This window comes from Haliotis rufescens, unplaced genomic scaffold (assembly GCF_023055435.1).
Source record: "Haliotis rufescens isolate VD_foot unplaced genomic scaffold, xgHalRufe1.0.p SCAF_3, whole genome shotgun sequence".
In the NCBI taxonomy this organism is placed as follows: domain Eukaryota; kingdom Metazoa; phylum Mollusca; class Gastropoda; order Lepetellida; family Haliotidae; genus Haliotis; species Haliotis rufescens.
The window spans coordinates 60,109,784-60,131,277 of record NW_025964001.1 but is presented as its reverse complement, the minus strand read 5'-3'; the positions used below and the strand labels follow the sequence as shown (position 1 = coordinate 60,131,277).

General features: G+C 44.8%; 1 protein-coding gene across 3 annotated transcripts; it reads right to left on the bottom strand.

Annotated features, from left to right (window-relative positions):
- Positions 1-1,191: 1,191 nt before the first annotated feature.
- On the bottom strand, positions 1,192-19,597 carry LOC124127849 (complement C1q tumor necrosis factor-related protein 3-like). 3 transcript variants are annotated; one of them, XM_046491225.1, is made up of 4 exons: positions 19,476-19,597; positions 18,802-19,111; positions 3,767-3,978; positions 1,192-2,328 (listed from the first exon to the last, which is right to left on the bottom strand). In XM_046491225.1, exons 2-4 carry the CDS (start codon positions 19,103-19,105, stop codon positions 2,119-2,121), a joined length of 726 nt encoding a protein of 241 aa, XP_046347181.1. In that variant the 5' UTR covers positions 19,106-19,111; positions 19,476-19,597; the 3' UTR covers positions 1,192-2,118. The 3 variants fall into 3 exon arrangements, with proteins under 3 accessions (XP_046347181.1, XP_046347182.1, XP_046347180.1); XM_046491226.1 differs by having other exon boundaries at positions 19,480-19,596; XM_046491224.2 differs by having other exon boundaries at positions 18,802-19,554.
- Between the last annotated feature and the right edge of the window lie 1,897 nt (positions 19,598-21,494).

The following is a 21,494-nucleotide window of genomic DNA, read 5'->3' as shown; positions in this document are numbered from 1 at the left end:
GTTATGATCTGTTGTTAAACAAGCCATATCCCGGATATCTGGCCTGCTAATCATTAACCATGTTTACTCAACACAAATGTGGAGAAGTGTTCCGACTCGCAGCGGTGATACGTGCGTGTTTGACATTCTGGGGAAATGATAGGTCTGTCAACCACAACTATATATGACAATTACGACCTGTTCCGATATCACTCCTCCCTGTTTATTGAGTTTACAACACGTTTTGACTTTATAAAAATACTTGAAATAAAAGGCACTAAAAACTTATATATAAGTCGGTTATACGATTTGACTATATCACAAGCATGTGTTAATGAATCACTATCAATTAGTGATGGACCCGTGAAGATTCCTGGGTAGAATAGGTCTTCAGCAACCCATGCATGCCCTAAAAGGTGACTATGCTTGTCGTAAAAGGCGACTAACGGGATCGGGTGGTCAGGCTCGCTGACTTGGTTGATGCATGTCATCGATGCCAATTGGGTGGATCGATGCTCATGATATTAATCACTGGATTGTCTGGTCCAGACTCGATTATTTACAGACCGCCGTCATATAGCTGGAATATTGCTGAGTTAACAAATGGTTGGTTAGGTACAGGAGAAACCATTTCTACGAGGGATTACCAGCGATTGTTAACCCTGACATTCGGTGACATACCGAGGGGGTCGTAGGCTGGTAATCCCGAGGAGAAATGGTTTCTCCAACTTATAAACCGACTCATCGCATAGACAACGTTTTTAATTAAATAACTGGTATAAAAACTCTCACATGTATAACCTGTATCGGAGATGAAATATCGCCTGTAGTCGTGAACTCGGTTCAATGAAACCGGTGACCTCAGCACGTGGGTTTCGCAACGGTGCGAAATCTGCACGTGCGTCTCGCAATGGCACGAAATCTGCACGTGCGTCTCGTAGGCTGTTCGTAGTTTTTGTTCTATCAAGGGTTTACAATGATTGTAAGCGCTCCTGCGAGGTATTACAATCGTTCTAATACCTCCTACGAGGTGTTACCACAATTTCAAAAACTCCATATCGAGTTAGGTTTATAAGCAGTAGTAATCGCTTCCACAGAATACGTTCACGAGTGAAGTGGTTTATACCGGATGCCGAAATACGACATGATGAATTATGGATGAAGAATGTCTCTTCTCGACAAAAACAAACAAACAAACAAAACAACACAATATGCCTTGAATTATTTAAATACAAAGTGTTACATGGTTGTGAATGCACAACGTATTAATGTGTGCTGGGTCTAGCACAACGTGTTAAAGTGTGTTGGGTCTAGCACAAAGTGTTAATGTGTGTTGGGTCTAGCACAACGTGTTAATGTGTGTTGGGTCTACAGCAACGTGTTAATGTGTGTTGGGTCTACAGCAACGTGTTAATGTGTGTTGGGTCTATCACAACGTGTTAATGTGTGCTGGGTCTAGCACAACGTGTTAATGTGTGCTGGGTCTAGCACAACGTGCTAATGTGTATTAGGTCTAGCACAGCGTAATAATGTCTATTACGTCTAGCACAACGTGGTAATTTGTGTTGGGTTTAGCACAACGTGTTAATATGTGTTGGGTCTAGCACAATGTGTTAAAGTGTGTTGGGTCTAGCAAAACGTGTTAATGTGTGTTGGGTCTAGCACAACGTGTTAATGTGTATTAGGTCTAGCACAACGTGCTAATGTGTATTAGGTCTAGCACAGCGTAATACTGTCTATTAGGTCTAGCACAACGTGGTAATGTGTGTTGGGTTTAGCACAGCGTGTTAATGTGTGCTGGGTCTAGCACAACGTGTTAATGTGTGCTGGGTCTAGCACAACGTGTTAATGTGTGCTGGGTCTAGCACAACGTATTAATGTGTGTTGGGTCTACAGCAAGGGGTTAATGTGTGTTGGGTCTAGCACAGCGTAATAATGTCTATTAGGTCTAGCACAACGTGTTAATGTGTGTTGGGTTTTGCACAACGTGTTAATATGTGTTGGGTCTAGCACAACGTGTTAATGTGTGCTGGGTCTAGCACAACGTGTTAATGTGTGTTGGGTCCAGCACAACGTGTTAATGTGTGTTGGGTCTAGCACAACGTGTTAATGTCTATTAGGTCTAGCACAGGGTGTTATTTAGTCGTAGAACAAGGCATGCCCTGTAAATGTGCAGTAGAAGTTTCCATAGAGCTGCATTGCTGACTTGATGGGCTTGACCCACACCCCCTGCCCCTCCCGTAGCTGGATGACGAAGGTGTTTGAGGACATCGACCAGGAGGGGCGGCTGATGGCCCATACTCGACCTACAACTGTGTCGCTCCCGCTCGTCCGCAACTCACCAGCTGCCTGTAAAAATGACAAGCAGAGACTGTTTCATATAGTAAGCAACACCGTTATCGCCCCTCCGTCCCCATCCGCCGACGGCCTACTAGCTGCTTTGAAATAGGCAGCGACAGACTGTTATATTGTGAACAACGCTATTACTCTCCGTCCTCACATAGCCTACCAGCTACTGTTGAATACACAGCGGCAGACTGTTATATTGTGAACAACGCTATTACTACCGTCCTCACATAGCCTACCAACTGGTTGTTGAATACACAGCGGCAGACTGTTATATTGTGAACAACACTATTACTCTCCGTCCTCACATAGCCTACCAGCTACTGTTGAATAGACAGCGGCAGACTGTTATATTGTGAACAACGCTATTACTACCGTCCTCACATAGCCTACCAACTGGTTGTTGAATACACAGCGGCAGACTGTTATATTGTGAACAACACTATTACTCTCCGTCCTCGCATAGCCTACCAGCTACTGTTGAATAGACAGCGACAGACTGTTATATTGTGAACAACACTATTACTCCCGTCCTCACATAGCCTACCAACTGGTTGTTGAATACACAGCGACAGACTGTTATATTGTGAACAACACTATTACTCTCCGTCCTCACATAGCCTTCCAGTTACTGTTGAATAGACAGCGACAGACTGTTATATTGTGAACAACGCTATTACTCTCCGTCCTCATATAGCCTTCCAGTTACTGTTGAATAGACAGCGACAGACTGTTATATTGTGAACAACACTATTACTCTCCGTCCTCACATAGCCTTCCAGTTACTGTTGAATAGACAGCGACAGACTGTTATATTTTGAACAACACTATTACTCTCCGTCCTCACATAGCCTACCAACTGCTGTTGAATAGACAGCGACAGACTGTTATATTGTGAACAACGCTATTACTCTCCGTCCTCACATAGCCTACCAACTGGTTGTTGAATACACAGTGGCAGACTGTTATATTGTGAACAACACTATTACTCTCCGTCCTCAGATAGCCTACCAACTGCTGTTGAATAGACAGCGACAGACTGTTTTATTGTGAACAACGCTATTACTCCCGTCCTCACATAGCCTACCAGCTACTGTTGAATAGACAGCGACAGACTATTATATTGTGAACAACACTATTACTCTCCGTCCTCACATATCCTACCAGCGGCTGTTGAATAGACAGCGACAGACTGTTATATTGTGAACAACGCTGTTACTCTCCGTCCTCACATAGCCTACCAACTGGTTGTTGAATACACAGCGGCAGACTGTTATATTGTGAACAACACTATTACTCTCCGTCCCCACTTAGCCTGCAAGCTGCTGTTGAACAGACAGCGACAGACCGTTATATTGTGAACAACATCATTACCGCCCAGCCGTCAGGGCCTACTCAAAAGATCAGCTTTAGGTTCGTGATTGTGTTCCTCGTCACCTACCTCCTTCCCTGCGTGGGCTGCGAAAGTTACGGTGAAGCTATATGTTCCATTCAGTGGCGCCGAGTAGATGCCCGTTTTGTTGTCGTAGTCTTCGCCGACGTTGGTGGAGATGGAGTCGTAGATCAAAACTTCAGACTGCTGCTCGTAGCTGGCGGGGTAGCGATGGGCGCTTGTCCCCACCATAAAAGCCGATGGTCTTACTCCAGTGCTGGCTGGAAAGACAAGCACATAGAATTTAGTTTAAACTGTGAGTGAGTGTGGTTTTACGCCGCTTTTAGCAATATTCCAGCAGTATCACGGCGGGGGACACCAGAAATGGGCTTCACACATTGTACCCATGTCGGAAATCGAACCCGGGTCTTCGGCGTGATGAGCGAACGCTTTAACCACTAGGCTACCCGACCGCCCCGAGTTTAAACAGAGTGTGCAGTGGGAATAAAGACGTACTTTGCCAACGGAGATCATGCTTGTAGCGCATTTACTGTTGAGGATATACACGGTTAAGGTGAGGTGGTGAGGTGAAAGGGGGTTTAACGTCGCGTCCAAGATTACTGCACTTATGTAGCGACGTGCATACACAAGTGTGTACTAGTTCGGACTGATGCCGATTTATAAATAGTGCTAGCCCACTGAAATATATATACCAAACCGCAGTTTGACATGAATACCCCACTCAGACACAGTATTCTGACTCCGAGCCGACCAGTCCTTGTTTTAGCCCTTAATGCCGAGCGCCAGACAGGGTAACAACAAGTACCTTTAATCTTTTAACGTCTTTTTGTATGACGCGGCCGGGGATTGCACCCGGATCTTGCGCTCTCCGGGCGGACGCTCTACCACTACACCACAGAGGTGGTCTATACTATTGGGGATATACACCTTGGAAGATATTCATTGTTGAAAATAAATACTGAGGGGCAAAAGAAAGTATACCAAGTTTGCTTTTTTTGTAATTGGTTGGTTGGTTGGTTTGTTGTTTAACGCCGCACTCAGCAATATTCCAGCTATATGACGGCGGTCTGTAAATAATCGAGTCTGGACCAGACAATCCAGTGATTGATATCATGAGCATCAATCCAAGCAATTGGGATCGATGACATGCATCAACCAAGTCAGCGAGCCTGACCACCCGATCCCGTTAGTCGCCTTTTACGACAAGCAAAGTCACCTTTTACGGCAAACATGGGTTGCTGAAGACCTATTCTACCCCGGAATCTTCACGGGTCTTTTTTTTGTAATTGAAAATTTAAAGACCTGTTGTTAGATTTGATTATGTCAATTTAACCATCACTCATTTCTGCAACAGTTTGTAAAAAATAATCTGTGGCTGGGTAATTTCGTGTCAAAACATTGGTTCAGTGAAGATGAATTTGCAATAACATGATCCCTACTATGTTCCCTAAACACGAAAATCCGTGGTCTAGTGGTAAAGCGTCCGCCCGGAGAGCGGAAGGTCCGGGGTTCGATCCCCGACATGTCATACCAAAAGACGTTAAAAGATGGTACTTGTTGTTACCCTGTCTGGCGCTCGGCATTAAGGGGCTCAAACAAGGACTGGTCGGCTCGGAGTCAGTATACTGTGTCTGAGTGGGGTATTCAGGTTAAACTGCGGCATGGTATCTCAGTCAGCTAGCACTATAAATCGGCATCAGTCCGGACTAGTACAAGCAGCCACACACACACACACACACACACGTAAATGCACGTTGCTATATAAGTGCAATAATCTTGGACGCGACGTTAAACCCCATTTCACCTCACCTTATACCACCATAAACGCAAAATATATTGAAGTCTATGGGGATGCCTACTTCTTGCCTAAATGTCCTACCCCAAACTTTCACATTGATGTTATCTATGGGAAATTCCAACGTGTCACATGATGCTTCGTCAGTAAATTTGAGAGGAAATTTGCTTTCATTTTTTGACAAATTGCCTTGAACCGGTGAAGATAGAGACGAAGTCGCAAGTCTATCATCTTTCCCAGGCAAGAGAGTTAACTGATATTAAAAGTCCAGTTTCCACCCTTGCCGAACTAGGCTGGAATTCCTGGGCGCGATCGTAGTTATTACCAGTTATGTCCCTTTTAAGCCTTTCCTATGGACCAATCAGATTCCATTACTTGCATTTGTTTCAATCAAAATGGCGGCGCCCTGTCAAGACGATCTGATCGATAATCAAGATCTATATTGTGATAAAACGGGTCTTACATCGCGAAGTGCATCAAATCATGTGAGCACCTTGATCGAAAACATGAAAAGGTTTGAAGAATATCTGTTGACAACGAGTTGGCAGTGCATATGCTTTGCAATCGACCGAAATCTGCATGACAGTTTACGAACCGGATTTCGATTTTGTTGCGCGATTTTGATTGGACTATGCATAGACTCGTTAGTCCAGTCAAAATGTAACTCCATAAATCCAGCCTAGTTCGGCAAGGACACTTTATAGTCAGTTAACTCTCTTGCCTCGGGAAGATGTAAGTCTATCAACACTGGGTAAGTAATTTTACAACGCTTTATACAGGCCGGCGTTCCGCACAGCACATTGACTGCATGCCAGCGTTTGAGGTAGAATTGGTCTTCAGCAACCCATGTTTGCCGTAAAAGGCGACAATGCTTGTCGTAAAAGGCGACTAACGGGATCGGGTGGTCAGGTTCGCTGACATGATTGATGAATGTCATCGTATCCCAATTGTGTTGATCGATGCTCGTGATGTCAATCACTGGATTGTCTGGTCCAGACTCGATTATTTACAGACCGCCGTCATATAGCTGGGATATTGCTGAGTGCGGCGTTAAACAACAATTAAACTAAAACTCAACTATCAATGTGTGGTTGTTGGATGTGTGTCGGTGCACTCTCCGGGCAGTTGTAAGGCTCAAGTGTTCGCGTAACAGAGAAAAGTAGTAATGCTGAGGTCATGCGCTGTTTCAATCTCATTAAAATCCTATCTTAGTTCTCGTTACCGCTGCACAAAGACCTGAGGACATCCAGTACGGTCATCCCTATATCTCTCATGGGTTGGCGACCCGTGAAGATCCGGGGTAGAATAGGTCTTCAGCAACCCATGCTTGCCGTAAATGGCGACTATGCTTGTCGTAAAAGGCGACTAACGGGATCGGGTGGTCAGGCTCGCTGACTTGGTTGATGCATGTCATAGATCCCAATTGCGCGGATCGATGCTCATGATATTAATCACTGGATTGTCTGGTCCAGACTCGATTATTTACAGACCGCCGTCACATAGCTGGAATATTGCTGAGTGCGGCTTAAAACAACGAACAAACCAAACAAACCTGGAGTGACTTTTCGGTAAATCTACACTAACCCCTTGACCCATCCCGTACTTCTCGCAATCTAAAATTACCCGCCCTTTGTTTCCTTCAGCCAATTTGATTGGCTACGCTACAAGGTCTAGCGTACCAATCAGAATACGAGTTACACAGTTAGAATATGGCTTCAGCAACCCATGCTTGCCGTAGAAGCGACTGTGTGTCGTAAGAGGCGACTAACGGGATCGGGTGGTCAGGCTGGCTGACTTGGTTGATGCATGTCATCGTATCCCAGTTGCGTGGATCGATGCTCGTGATGTCAATCACTAGATCTTCTGGTCCAGACTCGATTATTTACAGACCGCCGTTATTTAGCTGGAATACTGCTGAGTGCGGTGTTAAACAACAAACAAACAAAACAAACATCAAACATCTCAATGATGTGTTGGTATATCAGCAACGTAGCGGCCAGTCCTACTGATTACTATGGTGTTTGCGAGAAATTTAGATCTGAAAAAAACTGACTGACACGCAAAGGAAACCTCTCAAATATCTTTTTCAATGAAAGGATGTCTTCGTGTCCATCAAAACTGGCGGTGGCTTTGATTTGTTGGCAATACGGGTTACCTCCCTTACACATTTTCTATTTCCTTGTCTCGATGTTTTATTGGTTGGTAAAATGTTAATGAAAATCTATGGCAGGTAATTTAATATTGCGAGAACTCTAGCCCTGGAGATATAGAGGATGATTACGGGTCACGTCAGACCGACCTTTCGCTAACTCTGCCCGACCAGTGGTCTGACTGACAAGAAGTCGACATTAGCCAATCAGAAGGCAGCTTTCCCGAGCTGTACGACACTAGTTTCAAACTGGCGACTCCGCTTCGAAACATATTCTCACAAATTCTCGATTCGAAATTTGAAAACTGAACAAACGAACATTTTAAATTGCTGATAGATGGCCTCGATTGTATGGCAGTACTTCCCACATGCAATACACAGTCTGTTCCGTTCCAATGATTACCACATTGAAGCAAGAGCTAGCCGAAGATTTGGACGTTTTCAGTCGATGTTCTGTCGGTCAGAATACATCGTGTTTAAGTTTACGAGGTTGCTTGATTAGAAAACACATTCCCAATGTCACTTTCCTGATCTGGTGAGCGATGCTCTGATTGGTCAGATGAAAGGTCGTTCTGGCATGACCCGTAATAGGATTTCCTCAGATCTTTGTTTAGCGGTAGCGAGAACTGAGATAAGATGTTAATGAGATTGGCCCTGTTTAGAGAGTAGAGAATTCAGTTAAGAATTTGGGAACTTGCTGATAACAAAGATGGCAGCGTACAGCTACACGACTACAAGATTATGGCCTTCATCTATTATTCTGTATGCTGAAAGTTTATAACCAATCAAATCAGTAACTGATACTGCATTACAGTTACAAAAAAGATAATTGGTTTGGAAAATGTGTGTGAATTAACTGGACTAAAGCACAGGTCTGCCTTGCATCACAAGCAAATAAAGCCATAATGGCAATATACAGGTATCAAAAGAGAGTAGGTAATATTAATTGTACTGATCTTTTCAGGATTTTTGATGCAATGGTTACACCAATATTGTGCTATGGGTCAGAAAGCTGGGGAACAACATATTGTAAAACTACTAATATGTTCAGATAAGAATGTGCAAATATTTCCTGAAAGTTGGTAAAAGTACATGCAATAGTATGGTACTGGGTGAATGTGGTAGAGCTCCACTTCAGCTTACATACATGTGACGGGCAGTCAAGTACTGGTGTAGACTAATCACTCCAGATAGAAATAGGCTACCTCATCAATATTATTTAAGTCTCTTGATGATGCTGGCAGAGTTACATGGGCTACACACATCAAACATATTCTATTTCAATTTGGTTTTGGTTTTGTATGGATTAGCCAGGATGTTGGAATTATTAACATTTTTATCAGATTATTTAAAATAAGACTTCTTGATAATTCTACACCAAACTGTTATTCTACACTACACTCTTCTCATAAATGTGCTAACTATACTGAACAACAAAAGTTCCTCTGACATTGAATAAGATTTAATGCAAAGTTATGTTTTTTACCAAATCTGAAACAATTTCGGTTTGCAACAGATAAAAGACTCCTGTAAGTGTTCAAATGGTTTAATTTGCCTTACTGATTTCAGAAAATGCGTGATTTCATAAAAAAATGAACATGCCAAAATGTCAATTTACAAATCAATAGCGTGTGTGTCCACCTCTGGTTGGGATGCAAGCAACACATCTTCGTCTCATGGAATGGACCAGGCGTCGCACAAAGTCCTGTGGGATATCTGTCCATATCTGCTGGAGCAGTTTCGAAGTTCCTTTAGTGTCTGGGGAACGTGTGGTTGACGTCAAAGGCGCCGATTCATCTCATCCCACATGTGCTCGATTGGTGAGGTATCAGGGGAGCGAGCCGGCCAGGGGATGACATTCACGTTGTTTTGTTGAAGAGATACCTGAACAAGTCGAGCAATATGAGGCCGGGCGTTGTCATATTGAAAGGTAATGCCTGGGCCATGACGACGCAAAAACGGTAGAACAACAGAGCCGATGATCTCGTCGCGGTAGCGCTGTCCATCGAGATTTCCCTCTACCACTATCAAACGGGTCCTCTGTCTTGCTGTAATCCCACCCATAACCATAATGCTGCAGCCCCCGAACCGATCTTCTTCCATGACACAATGATTGACGTAACGTTCAACGTAACGTAACACCAAATGGTGTTTCTGTGGACGTTAAATTGTCTTGCAACATCACGTTGACTCGATCCTGCTTCAAGCATACCAAAGGCTCGCATACGCTCATTTTCGGACAGGAGTGGCATTTCGTAATGTTGAATAATTGCGTAATTTTGTTGTTTTTCTGAATGGTTGTTGTCAGCACGATGCTAAACAATGCATATGGTATCCCGTTAACGCACATGTTTTTATACCCATACTTGGGTAGTGAAATGCATGGGGCTTGCATAAAAGTCAACTTTTGCATGGAATGCATGCTTTTCTGTAGCAGCCTCGTTTTGTGACTTGATTCCATACATGTACTACAATATTGAAAACCAAACTTTACTTGTTTGAAAAATAAACTAAAATATTGGTGTCACAGGAACTTTTGTTGTTGAGTATATGTGTTATATAAAACGCTTTTACATGTTGAAACAAATTTATGCATTGCTGTTCCTTTACATTTGAGAATCTGTTTCACAAGATTTAGATGTGGCATTTTTAGACTTATGACAGAAACAGGAAGACACACTAATATACCATACCATTTAAGACTATGTCCTCGTTGTAGACTGAATGACAAAGTGTACTTAGAAGACTAGATTCGTGTTTTACTTGTAAGTGATGCATATACCTACATTAGAAAAAAACTATGTCAGTAAATACATCAGAAATGACAGTGCAGTAAACACATCATCAGTTTGTGTATATATCAAAATACACAAACAATAAGTGATCTCTGTTTATACCTATTCAATGTGCAAAAAATACGAAACAGGTTCAATACCACTTAATATACCTATTTTCCAAGATTGCTACATAGGATATGTGTGTGTGTCTGCATGTGCATGTGCACGTGCATGTGTGTATCGTATCGCTACACGCCAACGTTTGGTATCCACAACCCTAGACTAGAGATGCTGGTCGTATCGCTCCATGCCAACGTTTGGTATCCACAACCCTAGACTAGAGATGCTGGTCGTATCGCTACATGCCAACGTTTGGTATCCACAACCCTAGACTAGAGATGCTGGTCGTATCGCTCCATGCCAACGTTTGGTATCCACAACCCTAGCGTGGCTGGTCGTATCGCTACATACAAACGTTTGGTATCCACAACCCTAGAGAATTTGGTCGTATTGCTACATGCCAACGTTTGATATCCACAACTCTAGACTAAAAATGCTGGTCGTATCGCTACATGCCAACGTTTGGTATCCACAACCCTAGAAAGTTTGGTCGTATTGCTACATGCCAATGTTTGATATCCACAACACTGGCGTGGCTGGTCGTATCGCTAAATTCCAACGTTTGGTATCCACAACCCTAGACTAGAGATGCTGGTCGTATCGCTCCATGCCAACGTTTGGTATCCACAACCCTAGACTAGAGATGCTGGTCGTATCACTCCATGCCAACGTTTGGTATCCACAACCCTAGAGAATTTGGTCGTATTGCTACATGCCAACGTTTGATATCCACAACTCTAGACTAAACATGCTGGTCGTATCGCTCCATGCCAACGTTTGGTATCCACAACCCTAGAGAATTTGGTCGTATTGCTACATGCCAACGTTTGATATCCACAACTCTAGACTAAAAATGCTGGTCGTATTGCTACATGCCAACGTTTGGTATCCACAACCCTAGAGAGTTTGGTCGTATTGCTACATGCCAATGTTTGATATCCACAACACTGGCGTGGCTGGTCGTATCGCTAAATTCCAACGTTTGGTATCCACAACCCTAGACTAGAGATGCTGGTCGTATCGCTACATGCCAACGTTTGGTATCCACAACCATAGACTAGAGATGCTGGTCGTATCACTCCATGCCAACGTTTGGTATCCACAACCCTAGAGAATTTGGTCGTATTGCTACATGCCAACGTTTGATATCCACAACTCTAGACTAAAAATGCTGGTCGTATCGCTCCATGCCAACGTTTGGTATCCACAACCCTAGAGAGTTTGGTCGTATTGCTACATGCCGACGTTTGGTATCCACAACCCTAGAGAGTTTGGTCGTATCGCTACATGCCAACGTTTGGTATCCACAACCCTAGAGAGTTTGGTCGTATTGCTACATGCCAACGTTTGGTATCCACAACCCTAGAGAGTTTGGTCGTATTGCTACATGCCAACGTTTGGTATCCACAACCCTAGAGTGTTTGGTCGAATTGCTACATGCCAACGTTTGGTATCCACAACCCTAGAGAGTTTAGTCGTATTGCTACATGCAAACGTTTTTTATCCACAACCCTGGCGTAGATGGTCGTATCGTTCCATGCCAACGTTTGGTATCCACAACCCTAGAGAGTTTGGTCGTATTGCTACATTCCAACGTTTGGTATCCACAACCCTAGAGAGTTTGGTCGTGTCGCCACATGCCAACGTTTGGTATCCACAACCCTAGAGAGTTTGGTCGTATTGCTACATGCCAACGTTTGGTATCCACAACCCTAGAGAGTTTGGTCGTATTGCTACATGCCAACGTTTGGTATCCACAACCCTAGAGAGATTGGTCGTATTGATACATGCAAACGTTTGGTATCCACAACCCTGGCGTGGCTGGTCGTATCGCTACATGCCAACGTTTAGTATCCACAACCCTGGCATGGCTGGTCGTATCGCTACATGCCAACGTTTTGTATCCACAACCCTACAGAGTTTGGTCGTATTGCTACATGCCAACGTTTGGTATCCACAACCCTAGAGAGTTTGGTCGTATCGCTACATGCCAACGTTTGGTATTCACAACCCTGGCGTGGCTGGTCGTATCGCTACATGCCAACGTTTGGTATTCACAACCCTAAAGAGTTTGGTCGTATTGCTACATGCCAACGTTTGGTATCCACAACCCTAGAGAGTTTGGTCGTATTGCTACATGCCAACGTTTGGTATCCACAACCCTACAGAGATTGGTAGTATCGCTACATGCCAACGTTTGGTATCCACAACCCTAGCGAGGTTGGTCGTTTTGCTACATGCGAACGTTTGGTATCCACAACCCTAGAGAGTTTGGTCGTATCGCTACATGCCAACGTTTGATATCCACAACCCTAGAGAGTTTGGTCGTATTGCTACATGCCAACGTTTGGTATCCACAACCCTGGCGTGGCTGGTCGTATCGCTACATGCCAACGTTTGGTATCCACAACCCTAGAGAGTTTAGTCGTATTGCTACATGCCAACGTTTGGTATCCACAACCCTGGCGTGGCTGGTCGTATCGCTACATGCCAACGTTTGGTATCCACAACCCTAGAGAGATTGGTGGTATTGCTACATGCCAACGTTTGGTATCCACAACCCTAGAGAGTTTGGTCGTATTGCTACATGCCAACGTTTGATATCCACAACCCTTGCGTGGCTGGTCGTATCGCTACATGCCAACGTTTGGTATCCACAACCCTTGCGTAGCTGGTCGTATTGCTACATGCCAACGTTTGGTATCCACAACCCTAGAGAGTTTGGTGGTATTGCTACATGCCAACGTTTGGTATCCACAACCCTAGAGAGTTTGGTAGTATTGCTACATGCCAACATTTGGTATCAACAACCCTAGAAAGTTTGGTCGTATTGTTACATGGCAATGTTTGGTATTCACAACCCTAGCGATGCTGGTCGTATCGCTACATGCCAACGTTTGGTATCCACAACCCTAGAGAGTTTGGTGGTATTGCTACATGCCAACGTTTGGTATCCACAACCTTAGAGAGTTTGGTCGTATTGCTACATGCAAACGTTTGTTATCCACAACCCTTGCGTAGCTGGTCGTATCGCTACATGCCAACGTTTGGTATCCACAACCCTACAGAGTTTAGTCGTATCGCTACAGCCAACGTTTGGTATCCACAACCCTAGCGAGGTTGGTCGTATCGCTACATGCCAACGTTTGGTATCCACAACCCTAGAGAGTTTGGTCGTATTGCTACATGCCAACGTTTGGTATCCACAACCCTAGAAAGTTTGGTCGTATTGTTACATGGCAATGTTTGGTATTCACAACCCTAGCGAGGTTGGTCGTATCGCTACATGCCAACGTTTGGTATCCAAAACCCTACAGAGTTTGGTCGTATTGCTACATGCAAACGTTTGTTATCCACAACCCTTGCGTAGCTGGTCGTATCGCTACATGCCAACGTTTGGTATCCACAACCCTACAGAGTTTAGTCGTATCGCTACAGTCAACGTTTGGTATCCACAACCCTAGCGAGGTTGGTCGTATCGCTACAGCCAACGTTTGGTATCCACAACCCTACAGAGTTTAGTCGTATCGTTACATGCCAACGTTTGGTATCCACAACCCTACAGAGTTTAGTCGTATCGTTACATGCCAACGTTTGGTATCCACAACCCTACAGAGTTTAGTCGTATTGTTACATGCCAACGTTTGGTATCCACAACCCTACAGAGTTTAGTCGTATCGCTACATGCCAACGTTTGGTATCCACAACCCTACAGAGTTTAGTCGTATCGCTACAGCCAACGTTTGGTATCCACAACCCTAGCGAGGTTGGTCGTATCGCTACATGCCAACGTTTGGTATCCACAACCCTAGCGAGGTTGGTCGTATCGCTACAGCCAACGTTTGGTATCCACAACCCTACAGAGTTTAGTCGTATCGTTACATGCCAACGTTTGGTATCCACAACCCTACAGAGTTTAGTCGTATCGTTACATGCCAACGTTTGGTATCCACAACCCTACAGAGTTTAGTCGTATCGCTACATGCCAACGTTTGGTATCCACAACCCTAGAGAGTTTGGTGGTATTGCTACATGCCAACGTTTGGTATCCACAACCCTAGAGGGTTTGGTCGTATTGCTACATGCCAACGTTTGATATCCACAACCCTTGCGTAGCTGGTCGTATCGCTACATGCCAACGTTTGGTATCCACAACCCTACAGAGTTTAGTCGTATCGCTACAGCCAACGTTTGGTATCCACAACCCTAGCGAGGTTGGTCGTATCGCTACATGCCAACGTTTGGTATCCACAACCCTAGAGAGTTTGGTCGTATTGCTACATGCCAACGTTTGGTATCCACAACCCTACAGAGTTTGGTAGTATTGCTACATGCCAACGTTTGGTATCAACAACCCTACAGAGTTTAGTCGTATCGTTACATGCCAACGTTTGGTATCCACAACCCTACAGAGTTTAGTCGTATCGTTACATGCCAACGTTTGGTATCCACAACCCTACAGAGTTTAGTCGTATTGTTACATGCCAACGTTTGGTATCCACAACCCTACAGAGTTTAGTCGTATCGCTACAGCCAACGTTTGGTATCCACAACCCTAGCGAGGTTGGTCGTATCGCTACATGCCAACGTTTGGTATCCACAACCCTAGCGAGGTTGGTCGTATCGCTACAGCCAACGTTTGGTATCCACAACCCTACAGAGTTTAGTCGTATCGTTACATGCCAACGTTTGGTATCCACAACCCTACAGAGTTTAGTCGTATCGTTACATGCCAACGTTTGGTATCCACAACCGTACAGAGTTTAGTCGTATCGCTACATGCCAACGTTTGGTATCCACAACCCTAGAGAGTTTGGTGGTATTGCTACATGCCAACGTTTGGTATCCACAACCCTAGAGGGTTTGGTCGTATTGCTACATGCCAACGTTTGATATCCACAACCCTTGCGTAGCTGGTCGTATCGCTACAGCCAACGTTTGGTATCCACAACCCTACAGAGTTTAGTCGTATCGCTACAGCCAACGTTTGGTATCCACAACCCTAGCGAGGTTGGTCGTATCGCTACATGCCAACGTTTGGTATCCACAACCCTAGAGAGTTTGGTCGTATTGCTACATGCCAACGTTTGGTATCCACAACCCTACAGAGTTTGGTAGTATTGCTACATGCCAACGTTTGGTATCAACAACCCTAGAAAGTTTGGTCGTATTGTTACATGGCAATGTTTGGTATTCACAACCCTAGCGATGCTGGTCGTATCGCTACATGCCAACGTTTGGTATCCAAAACCCTACAGAGTTTGGTCGTATTGCTACATGCAAACGTTTGTTATCCACAACCCTTGCGTAGCTGGTCGTATCGCTACATGCCAACGTTTGGTATCCACAACCCTAGCGAGGTTGGTCGTATCGCTACAGCCAACGTTTGGTATCCACAACCCTACAGAGTTTAGTCGTATCGTTACATGCCAACGTTTGGTATCCACAACCCTACAGAGTTTAGTCGTATCGTTACATGCCAACGTTTGGTATCCACAACCCTACAGAGTTTAGTCGTATCGCTACAGCCAACGTTTGGTATCCACAACCCTAGCGAGGTTGGTCGTATCGCTACATGCCAACGTTTGGTATCCACAACCCTAGCGAGGTTGGTCGTATCGCTACAGCCAACGTTTGGTATCCACAACCCTACAGAGTTTAGTCGTATCGTTACATGCCAACGTTTGGTATCCACAACCCTACAGAGTTTAGTCGTATCGCTACAGCCAACGTTTGGTATCCACAACCCTAGCGAGGTTGGTCGTATCGCTACATGCCAACGTTTGGTATCCACAACCCTACAGAGTTTAGTCGTATCGTTACATGCCAACGTTTGGTATCCACAACCCTACAGAGTTTAGTCGTATCGCTACAGCCAACGTTTGGTATCCACAACCCTAGCGAGGTTGGTCGTATCGCTACAGTCAACGTTTGGTATCCACAACCCTACAGAGTTTAGTCGTATCGCTACATGCCAACGTTTGGTATCCACAACCCTACAGAGTTTGGTCGTATCGCTACAGCCAACGTTTGGTATCCACAACCCTTGCGTAGCTGGTCGTATCGCTACATGCCAACGTTTGGTATCCACAACCCTAGCGAGGTTGGTCGTATCGCTACAGCCAACGTTTGGTATCCACAACCCTACAGAGTTTAGTCGTATCGTTACATGCCAACGTTTGGTATCCACAACCCTACAGAGTTTAGTCGTATCGTTACATGCCAACGTTTGGTATCCACAACCCTACAGAGTTTAGTCGTATCGCTACAGCCAACGTTTGGTATCCACAACCCTAGCGAGGTTGGTCGTATCGCTACATGCCAACGTTTGGTATCCACAACCCTAGCGAGGTTGGTCGTATCGCTACAGCCAACGTTTGGTATCCACAACCCTACAGAGTTTAGTCGTATCGTTACATGCCAACGTTTGGTATCCACAACCCTACAGAGTTTAGTCGTATCGCTACAGCCAACGTTTGGTATCCACAACCCTAGCGAGGTTGGTCGTATCGCTACATGCCAACGTTTGGTATCCACAACCCTACAGAGTTTAGTCGTATCGTTACATGCCAACGTTTGGTATCCACAACCCTACAGAGTTTAGTCGTATCGCTACAGCCAACGTTTGGTATCCACAACCCTAGCGAGGTTGGTCGTATCGCTACAGTCAACGTTTGGTATCCACAACCCTACAGAGTTTAGTCGTATCGCTACATGCCAACGTTTGGTATCCACAACCCTACAGAGTTTGGTCGTATCGCTACAGCCAACGTTTGGTATCCACAACCCTAGCGAGGTTGGTCGTATCGCTACAGCCAACGTTTGGTATCCACAACCCTACAGAGTTTAGTCGTATCGTTACATGCCAACGTTTGGTATCCACAACCCTACAGAGTTTAGTCGTATCGTTACATGCCAACGTTTGGTATCCACAACCCTAGCGTGGCTGGTAATGGCACCACATGTAAACTGTAGCTTGTCCCAAACCTAGTACATCTGGTTCCGTCAAAACATTAAACATTTACTAACCCCAAACCTAGTATATCTGGTTCCGTCAAAACATTAAACATTTACTAACGCCAAACCTAGAAGATCTGGTTCCGTCAATACATTAAACATTTACTAACCCCAAACCTAGTATATCTGGTTCCGTCAATACATTAAACATTTACTAACCCCAAACAGAGAAGATCTGGTAATGTTGCCAGATTAAACCTTGCCATATAACTGGAAGTAATGTTTTTTACCCTTTAAGATTGCTCATGCTGAGTGAGTTGACCTTAACGCCATTTTGAACAGTATTCCAGCTAAATGTGGGAGGAAAGCCCGAAGGTGTCAGAAGTTTACCACTTTAGTGAAACCTACGAGCACGAATTTGGTGCTGAAAACACTTATTACACATATTCGGGGCGAACTGGGATAGGAAACTACGATCCAAGCTTTCAGGAGTGCCCAAGGGAGCAACTCTGCACAGCGAATTGCGGCGCCTTAGACGACTGTCTTCGTCACTGCACTATCAGGATGCTGAACTGCTGTCGTCACCACTACTGTATCGATTTTTATTCCTTGAAACCCAAAGGTCGTGTGTGTGTGTGTGTGTGTGTGTGTGTGTGGGGGGGGGGGGGGGGGGGGGGGTTGGTGAACTTCAGAAAACAGAACTGTTCACAATTTGTGTGTTGCCAAATCAAAAGATATATTAATAAGACCATCCTCTGACGTTGGCTTAAACGTTCACATTTAAACATATGCATACAGTGCAGATTGATATTTACATTTGCACCTGCTCCAGACATGATGCAATTTTGCAAATATACGCACATGCGTACATGCGTTCACATGACAAGTATGCTCACGTATGCAGATATACACACATGTATAGAGGGGCATGGGGACAGGGCAATGCAACCACTGTTATTCCCAAGAGGATGGGCCTCTTAAAGACCCGGAGTAGAATAGGTCTTCAGCAACCCATGCTTGCCGTAAAAGGTGACTATGCTTGTCGTAAGAGGCGACTAACGGGATCGGGTGGTCAGGTTTGCTGACTTGGTTGATGCATGTCATCGTATCCCAGTTGCGTGGATCGATCCTCATGATGTCAATCACTGGATTGTCTGGTCCAGACTCGATTATTTACAGACGGCCGTCATATAGCCGGAATATTGCTGAGTGCGGCGTTAAACAAAAAAAACAAAAAAACAAGAGGATGAAGGTGGTGAATACAGACAGGCGTACTTATTCTTACCTTTCCCGGGTGGGCCTGCCGGACCCCGTATTCCAGGCTTTCCTCGTATTCCTTGTGGCCCCGCGGGGCCTTGAACTCCGTCACTGCCGTCCCGCCCCCGGGGGAGTTGAATGGGGATACGAGTCCCGCTGACTCCATCACACGCCACCTCCAGGCTACAGAACTTCTCGATGTCAGGCTTGTAAAAGTCGTCCGTCAATTTCTTCCTCTCTGATAAAACAGAGCGTCCAGCGCCTTCTGACAAGACCGGCGTCATTGACAACATCGACGTCAGCGTCAGAAATATTAAAGAAGCGCGAGTCATGGCTCCCTGGAAAACCAGACACAGACACAGATTCGGTTGATATTTCCAGCAAAAGCGAATCACAAAAAGGCAAAATATCGGATAGAAGTGTGGACAAGCGGCAACTCCTGCACACACAGAAGTTGTGTTTGTCAGCGAAGTTGAGATCGATTTTCACATTGTCTGGCTAGATCCGAAGATCGATAGAGGCCTCTTTGAAACATTTTGTTTTCGTATTCATTGCACATTTCACATAATCCGCCACGTATCGTAAGGACAATTACCTTCAAAGGCCACACTTGCCGACATGAAATTACATGCAGATTGGTTCTAATTAAGTTGAATGTGTTTCTAAGCCTACAACGATCACTTGGCAAATCAAATAGATTACCTACTCCCAGTATATCAATGTCTTGTGCCTCGCCTCGTCTTCCTCAGCTCAGTGTCCCGTGTCAGTAACAGCCAGTATCTACACCATATATATATATAGTAACGTTACGTGTACAAATGTCAACTCATACCGAAACTACCGGAAGCAAATGCAGTCGCCCTATCAGACTCGCTAAATGCACTTCAAGCCATCAGCGGCAGAAACTGCCGAATATACAAAACTATCGGACCAAGGGCAACAGGACAACAAAAGTTCCCGTGACACTAATATTATAGTGTATTTTTCAAACAAGTAAAGCTTGGTTTTTAATATTGTACTACATGTATGGAATCAAGTCACATAAACGCAACTGCTACAGAAAAGCATGCATTCCATGCAAAAGTTGACTTTTATGCAAGCCCCATGCATTTCACTACCTAAGAATGGATATAAAACGTGTGCGTTAACGGGATTCCATATGCATTGGTTAGCATCGTGCTGACAACAACCACTCAGAAAAACAACAAAATTACGCAACTATTCAACATTACGAAATGCCACTCCTGTCCGAAAATGAGCGTCTGCGAGCCATTGGTATGCTTGAAGCAGGATCGAGTCAACGTGATGTTGCAAGAAATTTTAACGACCACAGAAACACCAAACACATTTGGTGTTTATGGCAACGTTGGCAACAGACGAATGCAGTCAGAGACCATCCTCGGAGTGGCAGGCCACGCGTAACCAATAATCGACAAGACAACTGGATTCGAACAACACACCTACGAAATCGATTCTAGCCAGCAACAGTGACTGCAAGAAGCGTCCCTGGCCTTCGACGAATATCTTCACAAACCGTACGTCATCGCCTCAGATGTGCAGGGATTGTCGCCAGAAGACCCGCCAGACGTCCCATTTTGACACCGCCGTCAAGCGGTCAAGCGGTCAAGTGGTGCAGACAGCGTGTACGCTGGGCGGCCATGCAGTGGGTACAAGTTCTATTCACTGACGAGTCTCGTTTTCACCCTAGCGACAGCGATGGACGGATTCGAGTGTACCGACGTCGAGGTGAACGTTACGTCAATTATTGTGTCATGGAAGAAGATCGGTTCGGGGGCGGCAGCGTTATAGTATGGGGTGGGATTACAGAAAGACAGAGGACCCGTTTGATAGTGGTAGAGGGAAATCTCAATGGACAGCACTACCGCGACGAGATCATCGGCCCTGTTGTTCTACCGTTTTTGCGTCGTCATGGCCCAGGCATTAATTACCTTTCAACATGACAACGCCCGGCCTCATATTGCTCAACTTGTTCAGGATTCCCTTAAACAAAACAACGTGAATGTCATCCCCTGGCCGGCTCGCTCCCCTGATCTGTCACAAATCGAGCACATGTGGGTTGAGATGGATCGGCGCCTTCGACATCAACCACGTGTTCCACGGACACTCCATGAACTTCGAAACATGCTCCAGCAGATATGGACAGATATCCCACAGGACTTTGTGCGACGCCTGGTCCGTTACATGAGACGAAGATGCATCGCAACCAGAGGTGGACAATCACGCTATTGATTTGTAAATTGACATTTTGGCATGTTCATGTTTTTTTAATGAAATCACGCATTTTCTGAAGTCGGTATGGCAAATTAAACCACTTGAACACTTACAGGAGTCTTTTATCTGTTGCAAACCGAAATTGTTTCAGATTTGGTAAAAAACATTACTTCGCATTAAATCTTATTCAATGTCACAAAAGTTTTTGCTGTTCAGTATAGATATTTATGGAAATGAAAAGGCAGACACATTGGCGAAGCTAGCTCTAGACAAAGCGGGGATACAGCCTATTCCCTTTAGTATACTAGAAATAAAAAGCAAAAGCAAAGCCTCCATAGCCCAAAGATGGCAAGCCCAGTGGGACGCAAGTAAGATCAGCAAATGGCTGTACAAAATTCAACCCAAGATCCACAAAAAGCCAAACTCATACTCAAATGAAAGGAAAGTTGCAATTGCCAAAAGTACTCACGGAAATGAAAAAAACCTGTT

Bases quoted from the DNA above. Each gene is read 5' to 3' on its own strand.
- LOC124127849 (XM_046491225.1), bottom strand. From the start codon at position 19,105: ATGACTCGCGCTTCTTTAATATTTCTGACGCTGACGTCGATGTTGTCA. The intron at 3,979-18,801 runs GTAAGAATAAGT...TTGTCTTTCCAG, and splicing joins GGCAGGCCCACCCGGGAAAG to CCAGCACTGGAGTAAGACCA. The intron at 2,329-3,766 runs GTAGGTGACGAG...TCATTTTTACAG, and splicing joins CAGCCCACGCAGGGAAGGAG to GCAGCTGGTGAGTTGCGGAC.